Source organism: Pelodiscus sinensis, chromosome 10 (genome assembly GCF_049634645.1).
Source record: "Pelodiscus sinensis isolate JC-2024 chromosome 10, ASM4963464v1, whole genome shotgun sequence".
Classification (NCBI taxonomy): domain Eukaryota; kingdom Metazoa; phylum Chordata; order Testudines; family Trionychidae; genus Pelodiscus; species Pelodiscus sinensis.
Window position 1 is genome coordinate 25507479 of NC_134720.1, and position 12713 is coordinate 25520191.

The 12713-nt window shown below is 41.3% G+C and overlaps 1 protein-coding gene across 3 annotated transcripts in view; it reads right to left on the bottom strand.

Moving 5' to 3' along the window:
• Positions 1–2115: 2115 nt before the first annotated feature.
• HLTF (helicase like transcription factor) overlaps positions 2116–12713 on the bottom strand; it is a 110863-nt gene continuing 100265 nt past the window's right edge. For all 3 annotated transcript variants that reach the window (XM_075937692.1, XM_075937691.1, XM_075937690.1), the window contains exons 22-25: positions 12155–12267; positions 11708–11888; positions 8130–8210; positions 2116–4694 (exon numbers count right to left, since the gene is read on the bottom strand). In XM_075937692.1, the coding sequence (XP_075793807.1) occupies positions 4542–4694; positions 8130–8210; positions 11708–11888; positions 12155–12267 (528 nt within the window). In that variant the 3' untranslated portion in view covers positions 2116–4541. The remainder of the gene's footprint in view (positions 4695–8129; positions 8211–11707; positions 11889–12154; positions 12268–12713) is intronic.

Sequence of the window (12713 nt, forward strand, 5' to 3'; positions counted from 1 at the left end):
CAGATAGATTACAGGCAAATTGCTTAAAGTAGACTTTTTGAAGCCATCTGTATCCCTAAATTACTTCTATTGAAAGCTGCCTCCATTGTGCAGCATGTGGCAAACCACAATCAGTTCAGAGTTTGATTTCCAGAGTAATGCCATGCTGCATTAAACTAAGGGAGGATAGTGGGGGGGCCTAGCACCTTATCTTCAACAGTGAGCAGTATGTTACTGGATTTTTAAGAGGAAAGTGCAAAAATTTACCCATCATTTACCTAACCCTGTAATGGTTTAGCACAAAGAGACTTATACGATTATGCTTGTGATCAGCTGCTGAGTAAGCTTCATTGTACCTAGTATAACAGCAGATGTTTTATTTAGCTAAATGTCTAATACTTTAAGATTAAACTTTTGGTCTTGACTTTTGTGTAAGAGGGCAAATCAGTGACTTGGAGGTTTGCTCTACCGTGACACCCCATTCTTATATCTGGGACATTCTATTCCATACCTCAGTACAGGCAGTCCCCGGGTTACGTGGATCCGACTTATGTCGGATCTGCACTTACAAACAGGGCTTTTCTCGCCCTGGAGGATGCGGGCAGCAGAACCGCCCGTGTCCTCCAGGGTGAGAAAAGCTGCTCCGCATCTCCTTGGTCTGCTGGGCCCCCTCCCAGCAGACCAGGGAGACGCGGAGGACTGGGGTGGTGGGACCGTGGCGCGTCTCAGTCCCGCCTCCCGTGTCTCCCTGGTCTACTTGGGTGGGGGCGTGCAGCTAGTGGTCGTCCCCCCCAGCAGACCAGGTTTTTCTCGGGATGCCTGTGGTAGAGCAGTTGGGGTGCTGCCAGTTGGTCCTGCAGCACCGCTCTCAGCGCTACTGGAGCAACCCAGCAGCACCCCAGCGGCTCTGTCCCAGGTATCCCCAAGTCAGCTGCTGCTGAAACTGACCAGCGCTGACTACAGGAAGCCTGAGGCAGAGTTGCTCTGCCCCGGGCTTCCTGGAATCAGCGGCTGGTCAGTTTCAGCAGCGGCTGAATCTGGATGCCAGTTCCGACTTACATACAGATTCAACTTAAGAACAAACCTACAGTCCCTATCTTGTACGTAACCCGGGGACTGCCTGTATAGGCAATACTGATATAGTCAGTGGAGCTTCCTGGGGCTAGACGTGTGGTTTCAGGTCTTCAATGTCAGAGAAGCAGTTTGATTCAGCAAGTTCAGGAAGGCAAAGGCCTGGGCTAAACTGCTATTTGTAATCACTACAAAATATATACACCCACTTGACCAGAAGCACTCAACACCCAGCCACAATTTTTTTCTACTGCATTCCAGGAACAAGGAACTCAACTGTAAATAGGTATGCCCACATAGCAAAGAAAAACCCAGGGCTAGCCCATGACAGCATAATTAGGATTGCATGAACCCTCTAATCCCACAGGGTCTTAGAGACCAGACAACATCCCAAACTCAGAAGTTGAGACCGCAATGAACCATAGAAGCACAGTCTAGCTGGGGGTGTGTAGATGTACCCAATGAGGCTATTAGTCATTTCACTATCTAATGCCCAGAAAGTAGTCACAATTCTTTGTTATTGTTGGGCCCTCATAGCTCAGGACAAATTAAAGGTAAAAGACTGATGAGGAAAGGCATAAAAATAGCACCAATTTGTGTGTAACCTAGTGAGGGAGGTCAGTTTGTTTTGGGAAGGAGTGGGGGGAGGAAAAGGAAAGTTAGTCAATGTTAAACCCATCTAAGGCAAAAGTAAAAATTATTTTCTAATTCTAAGGATGTTAAGAAAGGGGCAGTCCACTAATCATGTAGTTAAACATTTTATCAAAGGCTTTCTCGGTCCTGGCTCTCACTGTGTCCAGGACTGAGCTGGAATTGCTCATTCCCAGCTTGGGCTGGGTCCAGCAGCCCCCTGCCTTGCCTGTGTGTGGTGCTGCCTGCTGGACTCCAACATGCTTTTAAGCTAGCTCCCCTCCCACCTTGCTACCACTGATACAGAGGCAGCAAAGTTGAGGGGAAGCATGTAGTCCTTACTTCTGACCACACTAACCAGATCCACACATATATCAAGGAAAATCTGACTTACCCAAAGGCATAACTACTACATAAGGAAGATCTACTTAGATATACTTGTTCTACATTTATTTCAGCATGAAATAGAATGCACCGAGTTTATACAATGGGCATATGAGAGACTTGCGGCTGAGTAGAATCACACTTCTTATTCAAATTGCAAAGAACAAGAGCGAGATTAAGAGTCATCACTGTGAAACAATTTTTTAGGCTTTTTTACTGGTGGTGATAGAAGTGGCTACTGTGACTCCCTTGTGTCTTGCTCCACACATCAAGGCAGCATCCAAATTGTCAGTTCTTCCTCTAACATCTCTAAAATCTTGTGTCTCTGACCTCATAGCTAATATTCTCATTCAGGCCTTCATCTCCTCAACCACTTCCTTCGTAACAACTTATATTAAGCTATAACTCAATTTAAAACAAAGCCATCAAAGTTGTCACCATATAACTCCTGAGTTTAACTACTCTTCATTTCACAAAATTAAAGCACATTGTCCTCATCTCCAATGCCCTTTCAACTTATCTGTACTTGTATCTTTGTCGTATTCTCATCTAGTTCTTCCCCTCCATCCTTTGTGCATAAAATGACCACCCCAACCTACTCTATGAAGGTCCTACTATCTTCTCCATATGGTTCATTTGTACACGAAGACCTGTATCAACTGATAAAAGCTTGGTAGAAGGAGAAAAGGTACTGAAGATCCATTTAAATATATTACAACAATTCAAAACCATACATTCATGCAAATAACTAGGTAAATATGAATGACCAGTTAACTTCATCCTCCCTCCCCATTTCATATTATTGTTTCTTACAATCACTTATGTCCTATTTTCTTACTCACTTATGCAGCACCTATCTACCACCACAGGGCTCTGATGAGTGCCTTGGGCACTGTGATAATAAATAAATATTGCTAACGTCATGGAATTGCCAATTGTGTTTAGTGGCCCTTCCCCTTAGCACAATTAAACCAGAAGGAAAAATACAAATATAAAATAATAGACCCAAATCCATTATATCTGAACAAAGTAAGGACTTCCATCCTTTACATTTAATTTTAAGAATTTAAATTATTCATCCAAAGACAATATTATTGGATGTGCAGTTGCTGTTCAGTTACAATTTTGCACTAGCACCCAGAATACTGAGCCGCGTGACAGCAAATGGAAAGTGGAATACATCAAAAACAAATTTTGACCCCTTTCCTGTTACAAGGAACCTTTCTTGAATTTTCTAAGTCCAAACTAGTTGAGCCAAGCATCAGGCAGCACGGGAGCAGTAAGGAAGCACATGTCTGAGGAACAGAGAAAACTGGGAGGAGGCAGGTAGAAGGAGTGATATGCAACTTCAGCTTTTTGTACTAAGTTTGAAAAAACAGAACTATAGATTTTTATTAAACTGCCTCTTCCCCTGGCAATCAAGTTCTAGACAGATCAGTCTTCCATATGGCATCTTCCAACTTGGATATACAAAAAAGTATTTAGAGATGGGAAAACTTATTACAAAGCTTCTAACTACTTTAAAAAATTAATTATTTTCCAATGTCCAAATGGGGTTACAAAACAAGCACAACATATTCTGTACGTTGAATACAGCAAAACTATATATAGTGGCAGATTCCAAAATCCAAACACATAGTGATAGCACGAATACCAAACTAGAATTTGCATGTTCTTTCCCACACAGTAAAATATTTTTATATAGAATTACTATCATCATACAATTTTCATACACTTATATGGAATTCTGTTTAAATGAAGTTAACACACTAAATGTAAATATTTACATGAATAGTTGAAATAGTTCACTTTGACAAAATCCTGGATCCCCAAAGGAACATTCATTCCCTGATGCACAGAAAGTGTCTTCCTATAAGTTTTACTTCTAAAATATTTAGAACTACCTGTACAGACTAACAAAAAATAAATCCATAAATTAAAATCAGTCTTCACAAGGAGTTACCATGTTTTTAATTTTGCAATTACTATAAAACATCAGTCCTGAAATACGAGCAAGACCTGATTGGTTAAAAGAAAGTTTATGTTCTAGTCTGCATTTTATTTACATTTGTAATGCTTCCATTTTTTGGGGGGTAGATGATCATATTTTCAAAGCCAGAAAAATAAAATTTGCATTTTCATTCTAGAAATAGGTCAGTATCTAGCAAGTAATATTTCACAGTAAAATAAGTTATATATTTCTGCTGAATTTTTGGTCCATTTCTCAAACAAACTACTTTGTGACTTTATAGGTTCAATGTGTACAAAAATATGTAAAGTATTTTTTTAATTAACAAATACTCAAACCAATTTTTATTCTTGTTGGATAATTTGACAGTCTACATTCTATCTGCCACAGTACTTTAACAGCATCATAATAAACATACATGGAGTATGGGCACATAAAAACTAATGCCACTAACTATAGTTCTATATCCTTTATTCAGAAAGCATGAGTGACCTACCCTCTTACAAAATTATAAATCAATCAGTGTCTTAATTTCATTGATCTTGGTTTGTTTTACTTCACTAGCAGTAGGCTTTTTAGCTGCAAAGGCTCCTGCTGCAAGTTCCCTTTTCTTGTTCTGGATTTTCAGCATATTTTCTTCCACCGAATTCTTCACAATGAACTAACATACATTAAAAAGAAAAACAAAGTAAAAAGCAGACATTTTCAAAAACAGGTGTCTAAATGTATGCACTTAAGTAATGAACTTGAATTATTCTTTACTTACCACATTTGAAGTCAGGTCACTTATTTGAGTACCTATCAATGGATTTCAAAATACAGGCCCGTATTTCTGAAAAATTTGTCAAATACTGTAACACTCTAAAGTGTGGCTCTATCATTAATCTACTTTGCCAATTTAGAAAGTGGCAGAGTAAATAGACAAATCTTGGGTCTTGGGGAGAGGCATAATTTCTCTTTTGCCTCCATTTTGATTATTAAAATAACACATTCTTCCTCCTTGAACCAGACATCACAAGAGGAACAAATCAATTTTCCCCAGTTTCCTAAATGTGATCCCCCCCCGCCACCTACCTCCTCTGAAGAGCCGTGCAGCAGGTGGCTGCTCCCGCAGGGTGGGGCTGGCTGAGACAGCATTGTGAGGGAGCCGCTGGGGCGTGGGAGAGGATGGAGGAGGGGGGGGAAGGAATGATTGGCTAGTGAAGAACAGCAGGGACAAAAGGGAGAAGACTTGGGTCCCTCCCTAAAAAGACCAACACACTTGGCTGGCTGAACAATAACACGCCTAGAGACCTACAGAGCTTGGTTGTGTCTAGCCTCTATTTAGGTGTCAGGAGCATGAAACACCTTGGGAATCCAGAGCACAGAAACTCAGATTCCTCTCTCAGCAGTTCTAGTGAATGGCCAGGAAGGGACTGTCTACACAGCAGGACAAAAGTCGAATTAAGCTATGCAACTTCAGCTACGTCAATTGCGTAAGTGAAGTCAAAATAGCTTAATTCGGCTTTTGGCGCTGTCTACACAGCAGGAAGTTGAAGGAAGAACACTCTTCCTTCAACTTCCCTTACTCCTCATGAAAAGAGGGTTACAGGCAGTGTTTTCTCTAAGATTTTCCAACCACGAGTGGAGTGAGTTTTGGCTTGTGCACCAATATTGAGGTCGTGTGTGCTGGTTTGTTGTTCATGTCACAGTGGCACCCAATTTATTAACACTGCCAAAGCAGAAACCACCCTCCTCTCATGCAACAGGTCCCGTTCCTACAAGCTGGAGCAGACCCTCTCCCTCCCTCCCCACGTGCCAGTCCCTTTCTCAGCTGCTGGAGCAGACCCTGACTTCCTCTCCCCCTCGCCATGTGGCATGTCCCATTCCCAACCACCAGAACAGACACCAGCCCCCGCCCATGCGGCAGGTCCCATTCCCAGCCGCCAGAACAGGCTCTGCCCCTCCCCCTGCCATGTGGCAGTGGCAGCCCCAGCCACCGAAGTAGGCCTCTCTCCCCCACACCCCAGTAGCTCCCTCACAATGTGGTCTCAACCAGCCCCACCCTGCCGGAGCAGCCACCTGCTGCAAGGCTCTTCAGAGGCGGTAGGTGGCAGAAGAATTTTTGTATGCAGCTGCGCAGGCACACACCTTAGCGGGAATACTGGTTACAGGAGTCAGAGTAAGAAGTCCTCCAGCTTGCCATTATTTCGAAATAATGGCTTGCTGTGTAGATGCACATTTTGTTATTTCAAAATAACGTCAGTTATTCTGAAATAACGCTGCTGTGTTGATGTACCCGAAGAGATGCTTGATGTGACAAAATGGTGGTGTTGTAGTAATACATGAATATTTTAACAACACTGTTACAAGGGCTTATTCTTTTGCTCTTCAAACTGAAAGCAAGAGTGGTCTGTTCATTTGTCTTCAGTAAAAGCTATTTAAAAAGCACAATTTACAAGTAGCTCCTGAAGAGCAGCTTCTAAGCATATATACAGTGAAGTCTACCTGCTCCTGATCAGGAGAAATGGGAGTTGGTGGCCAGCATGCAATCATGTGCCATGAGGTACGATGGGTCACCTGCACCAAATTAGCAGACGGGGATGTTTCTTTTTCTCCTATAGGACATGCAGTGATAAAGTAGATGGGCCCACAAATAAACCAGCACAGGTATCTGCAGTGACTAATGGTACAGAGCTGTGGAGATTGGAAGAGACATGCCCAGGACCATTTCCTGGAGCTTGCTGACCTGGACAAAACAAGGCAACTCAAACAGGAGAAGAGGATCAAGTCATGCCCATGGGAATGAGGAGAAGGACAAAATCGTGTGCCTGATCAGAGTTAACATACAAATAGATGAGGCGATGATGGACACTATCACTCTGCCTGAAGCTGAATCACTATAAATACTAAAGTTTCTTCTGGGATTCTGAGTATGGGAAATTATTTTTCCATGTGTGTTTTCGGCAATAGAGTTGTACAGCGTTAAATCACGAAGTTGAGAGTACAAGTCCACCATGCCAGATTCTGTGGCTGAGGGGGCAAACTTGCCATCTACCCTCACCGTGGAAATTGAGTCAGTGCTGAGTGTGTCTGTGGCATAACTAAAAAGTGATGTCTCCCAGAATCTGCTGCGAGCAACAAGAAAACAGTACAGCTAGGAAATGCTATCGAACAGAACTCCTCTAGGAGTAGGGAAGATTACTAGGTATGGTGAAACACTGATACATCTAAAAAGTGCTGTGGACCAAAATGGCACTAGGAAAAGGGAAACTAGATAGGCCCTAAGGTGACATGCCTCAGAGCGACCCTAGAACAAGGTAGAGACTGGGGGGTAAAAATGCTGACATCCATGCAATTCAGTAAAGGATGGGAAAAACCCAGATAGGTCAGAACCAGTGCAGCAAGTGAATATGTTAATGAGAAAGGTGCCCTTTCATCTGTGGGCTTAGTGATCATGCGAGAAGGAAACACACCTCACCTCTCCCCAAGAGGAAATTAACATGGGAAACTAACCTATGACTGTATTTTAGTTTGAGTATTGGAACAGTTCACTAGCTACACAAATGTATGAAGCTCAAATTAATAAGCATTAATTGCTGATACCCTGTCCAGCCGGCTTAAAAGCCAGACCCGCTCCGCATGTAAATGTGTATCAACTGAAACTTTCAGCGGGTACATGTTTACCAAAATAAACACATTTTAACATCCCTAGCTAACAGACTGGTGGTGACAGAAGAGCTGACACTAAGTTAGATACTAGTAAGTCATTCTCTTACTGGAGTCAGTGAAGGGTTAAGAAGGTGAATCACAGTTCCAGGCACCTTGAGAAACCATCACACCTATCCACCTTAAGATCTTAGCCCAGAACAAGCAAACCTGGCTCCAAAAATTAATGTCTCTTCAAAGAGAGAGGTCATATGCCATTTCTGCAACTTTCACAAAATTTCACAGTTCTGTAAGTGATGAAAACAACAAAGCCCAAGCTAACATTTCAAAACTGCAACCAAACTATAGTTATACTATTGCTATATCCTCCACCCAATTCTTTTAAATAAAGAGTTGTTTAAAAGAAAATCACTCCTATATCAAAATCACAGTTGTTCAGACAGCTCACCTTAGTGATAACAACATCTTGCTTCTGGCCAAGTCTGTGACATCTGTCAAAACATTGATCTTCTGCAGCAGGATTCCAAGCCTATCAATCAATCAATCAATCAATCAATCTAAACTTTGTCTTGAACTATTTTAATTTTCAAAATTACACTTTCAGTACATTAAGACACCAAGATAAATTTTAAAAATGAATTCACTAAAACATGTTACCATACAATGAAGGCTTATAATAAAAGTAGCCATGTGATTAGGGTTGTTTATTTTACCAGTAACTATTGTTATTAGGGCATGTGACAAGACCACACTATTTTATGTAAGGAAATAGGGCGAATTTTAAAAATGCAAGTAAAAAAATCATTAAAAAATTCAACAAAACCATGGATAAGTTTGTGATCAGGACCAGCAAATTTCAGCAAGACTCCACAAATGAAAAGTTCACTTGGTTCATTTACGCAACCAGGTCTCTCTTTTGTCTTATTCAGAACAAATACTCCATTGAGAGGGTTCACTCATTACTACCAGGCTACACTCCACTCAGCAGAACAGACATTGCTGGAAGGTTTCTGTATATAATGTACAAGAAGGAAATTAACAGTGTGCAAAAAACATTGATGAGAAATTTGTTAATCTTGATGGGTGCAGCAATGTACAAAATGATTTAGTAATATGTACTTGCATGACACAAGAAGATGGGGTTTTTCTATCTTCCAGAAAAAAAATGATACATCAGGAAATGTCCACACACAGCAGAGTACTTAAAAAAAAGGTAGTAAAAGCTGTTACAAAAAGTGAACAAAAATTCAAGTGTGAAGCACATAGCTTTGTCACAGACAATATTGCAAATGTAGCAAAGATGAGCAGAAGAAGCAGGAACCTGAAATGTATATAGGTGCAGTGCTCATTTGATTCATTTTATGGCTAGAGACTTAAGTACCACTCCAGGAATGAATGAAAATGTTGATGAAATTGAAAATACTTTACCACTTTTCTTCATCTTCACCGAAGAGAGCAAGATCCAAATTAAATTCTCCTCTATTGTGTACAATGGAATTCAGTGGCTGACTGCCTTTAACTTATTAAAAACTTTCCTATTTTGATGTCAGTTTGTGATGAAAATCAGAATAAAATAGATGGAATTATCATGGGCAAAGTAGCCTATATCACACACTAAATGGAAATGTAGAAGATATGCTGAATGTTGTGAAATCTATTTTCACTGCCTTAGACAAACTGCAGAAAGTTTCAATTGACTGAAAAGAGACATCTAACAACAAAAATTAAATTGCATGCAGTAAAGATGGTGGATCAAGCACTTACTCCACCTCAATTTCTTGCTAATATTATCAACTCAAAATATAAAATAGATGTCTGACTATTGAAGAGGATGCTGCTGCTATGACATTGCATCTAATCCAATCAATCATGCCAACTATAACAGATTTCAAGGCTGGAGTGAACCATTCAAGCAATACATGTTTGCTAAAGATATTTTAAAGAACATCACACCAAACTTGTGTAAGTCCTTGGCTAAGCACCTGGACCTGGAGTTTATTGAAGTGCTAAGCTTTTGACAGCAACAGCCACTTCTGCAGACAGACAGAGAACATTTTCTTCATTTGAACTAATTTATTCATAGTTGAGAAACTGAATGGGAGCTGGAAAAAAAAAGACATTTTTCTCTCTTCCAGTCTATAAATAAAACGAAGGAGGGGATTAGATTTACTAGTTTTAAAAGTTTAAACAACAGCCTAAGTAACTTAAGAGACTGTGATTTCATTTTCAAGAGACTAAAAATATAGGGGAATACCATAGTACACAAGAGAAGCAGACACTCCTAAGGAGTTCATCTTACAGACATTACATCAAGAAACAATCTGGGGCAGGTGACTTCGCTCTACCCATTATGCCACCAGTGGGGGGGACAAGAGGATATAGAAGCAGTCCCAAAAGAATCTGCTGGCCAAAAAAAATCTGATCTCATGCATCCTGGGTGTATGTGCACCAAGAATGGACTCTAGTTGCTCTAACAGCAGAAGAGAGTTGTGCTAAACCTAAAGATGCTATAGACTAGCATTTCTAAAACTGAAGTCTCTGAACCCCTGAGGGTCCATGAGGAAATTCTAGTGGGCCTCTGGACCCCCTGATCAATTCCCACCCTGCCTTTCTCCCTCAAGTGCTTCCTAGGGCCCATATTCCACAGTTAAGGCAGGCTTATCTGCCCTGGTTCCATTTGGCTCATAGAAGCAGTCACCAGGTGCCTGCAGCCTCTAGGCACTTGGATAGCCAGGGAGGCACCAGGCCCAACCCTGGCCCAACTGCTGGCTCTACAACTCCCACTGGCCAGGAGCTGTGACCAATAGGAGCTACGACCAATAGGAGCTACAGGGGCAGAATCTATGGATGCTAGGCCAGCAAGTGGTGTCTCGCTGGCTGCCCACACACCTAGGGGCTGCAGGGGCCTGGCAGCCACTTTTTGGGTACTGCAATAAATGTTGCTGGCACCCCAAACTCCCTCCTGCAACCCAAACCCCTCACTCCCAGCACCACCTCAGATCCCTCATCCCCCATGCACCCAACCCTTTGCCCCAGCCTAGTCTCCCCTAGTCCCACCCCAGAGTCTGCACTCCCAACTGGAACCCTTACCCCTGCCCCCTCCTGCCCTCCAAGCCTCTGTCCCAGGCCAATGAAAATGAGTGACGGTAGGGAAGGGCAAGCAACAGAGAGAAGGGGGATGAAGCAAGCAGGAAGAGGGGGTTCCTGAAAATTTTAAAACTAAAATGGGGGTCCTTGGGTTGCTAAAGGTTGAGAACTGCTGCTATAGACTGAAAGTGGCTCATGCACAATCTCAGTCAGCTGGTACTCTGCAAGCTGGTAGAAAAAAATACAGGATTTCTCCATTCAAACTCAGTGCTATCTCTCTTGACGCCTCTCAAATAAGCAATGAAGATAGGAAGCAGGGGACAAAGAACAGACAAACAAAAGAGGATTAAAAATACATAAAAATCAACAGAAAATAAAGGGCAGTACTTAATTTCAGTACTTTATATGAAGTTTCACTAAAATCAGACTTTTAGCAGCCAGCTCTACTATTATTGCACAAGTAGTTCGGCCTTTTCCAATTTTTCTTTAAAAAAAAAGAATACGAAGAGTGTTATGTTGCCAAAGACAGACATAGAAAAAGGAGAGAATGTCTTACCTGCCCCTCCTCCAGATATTTCTGATGTCATTGACTCTTAGGGCATGTTTATACTGTGCCAGCTGACAAGGCTCCAATCCAAATCAGAATATCTATGCCACAATTAAAAAGTTCTTTTTCCCAAGCCTTGAGAGCCCAAGTCAGCAGACATCAGCCAGCACTAGATTTTTAATCGTAGCACAGGTTTTACACCTTCCTAAATTTCTGAGGGAACTGAAACTAGTTTTGCACAGATCACTGTCAACATACTCTGGTCATCTGAAGAAGTGGGCTGTGCCCACGAAAGCTCATGATACCATCTACATGTTTTGTTAGTCTATAAAGTACTACCAGACCATTTGTTGTTGTTTTTTTAACATACCACAGTTAAGCCTATTACTTACAGGATCCATTAAAAACACTTGTGAAGCAGCTGTTAGATTTAAACCAACTCCACCAGCTTTTAGGGACAGCAGCATAATGGTCGGGGACCCTGCATGGCTGTCTTGGAAGTGCTTAATTGCTTGTACTCTTTTCTTCCGTGTCATGGTTCCATCCAAACGAGTGAACACAAATCCTGATTCTCTGCAAAAGGAAAAACATTTATCAACCTTTGTGACAACAGGAAATACATATATTTACAAGCCTAACCTCTTCTGCGAAGTTTAAAAAGTTATGCTTTTAAGTCAAAACAGAAATTGCGATAAATGGATCTATACCACTAGACAAAAAGTAATGTGATTCACTAACATTCCAAAAGGAAAGCACATTTTGTCTATGAAATATCCATTTTAAATAAAATGGACATTTCAGCCACTGGGAGGTACAACATTTTAATTAGTTCAACTTACTTCAGTGGAGTTTCTATTAGAGACAGGAAAGTGGTGAACTGTGAAACAATCAGACACTTTGCAGCTGGATTCTGCTTCCTTAGGTCTATCAAAGCATGCATTAGAGCACTGATCTGAAATGCCAAAAATTAAGACTTATGCAGCAGGATTATGATCCCAGTTCTGTGGATATACTTCAAAGCTTTATACTTAACTACTGTACTGTGTTAATAATTGATAAAATCGATTAATTGAATTAGCCTTTAATAAACAGGGTAGTTCTAAAGAAAATGTGTTTTTTAGAACAACTCCTCAAAAGAAAATAAGGATTGGACAGTTTTTATGGTTACATGGTGGCTAGTGGGAGGTTGGCAACATTTAGAGAAAGAACTTCTTGGAGGAATTAGTATCAATCTAGTCTTGGTATCCAATGCATTTTTCTCCTACTAACAAGTGTCAATAACCTTCCTCAAGCAAGAAAGCATGCAAAGAGGAAAGCTATGGAGGGAAGAACCCAAAGCAATGAGACTGAGATGAGGTTCTGGGGGAAGTAGGGTTATAGAACGTGAGGAGGAAAAGG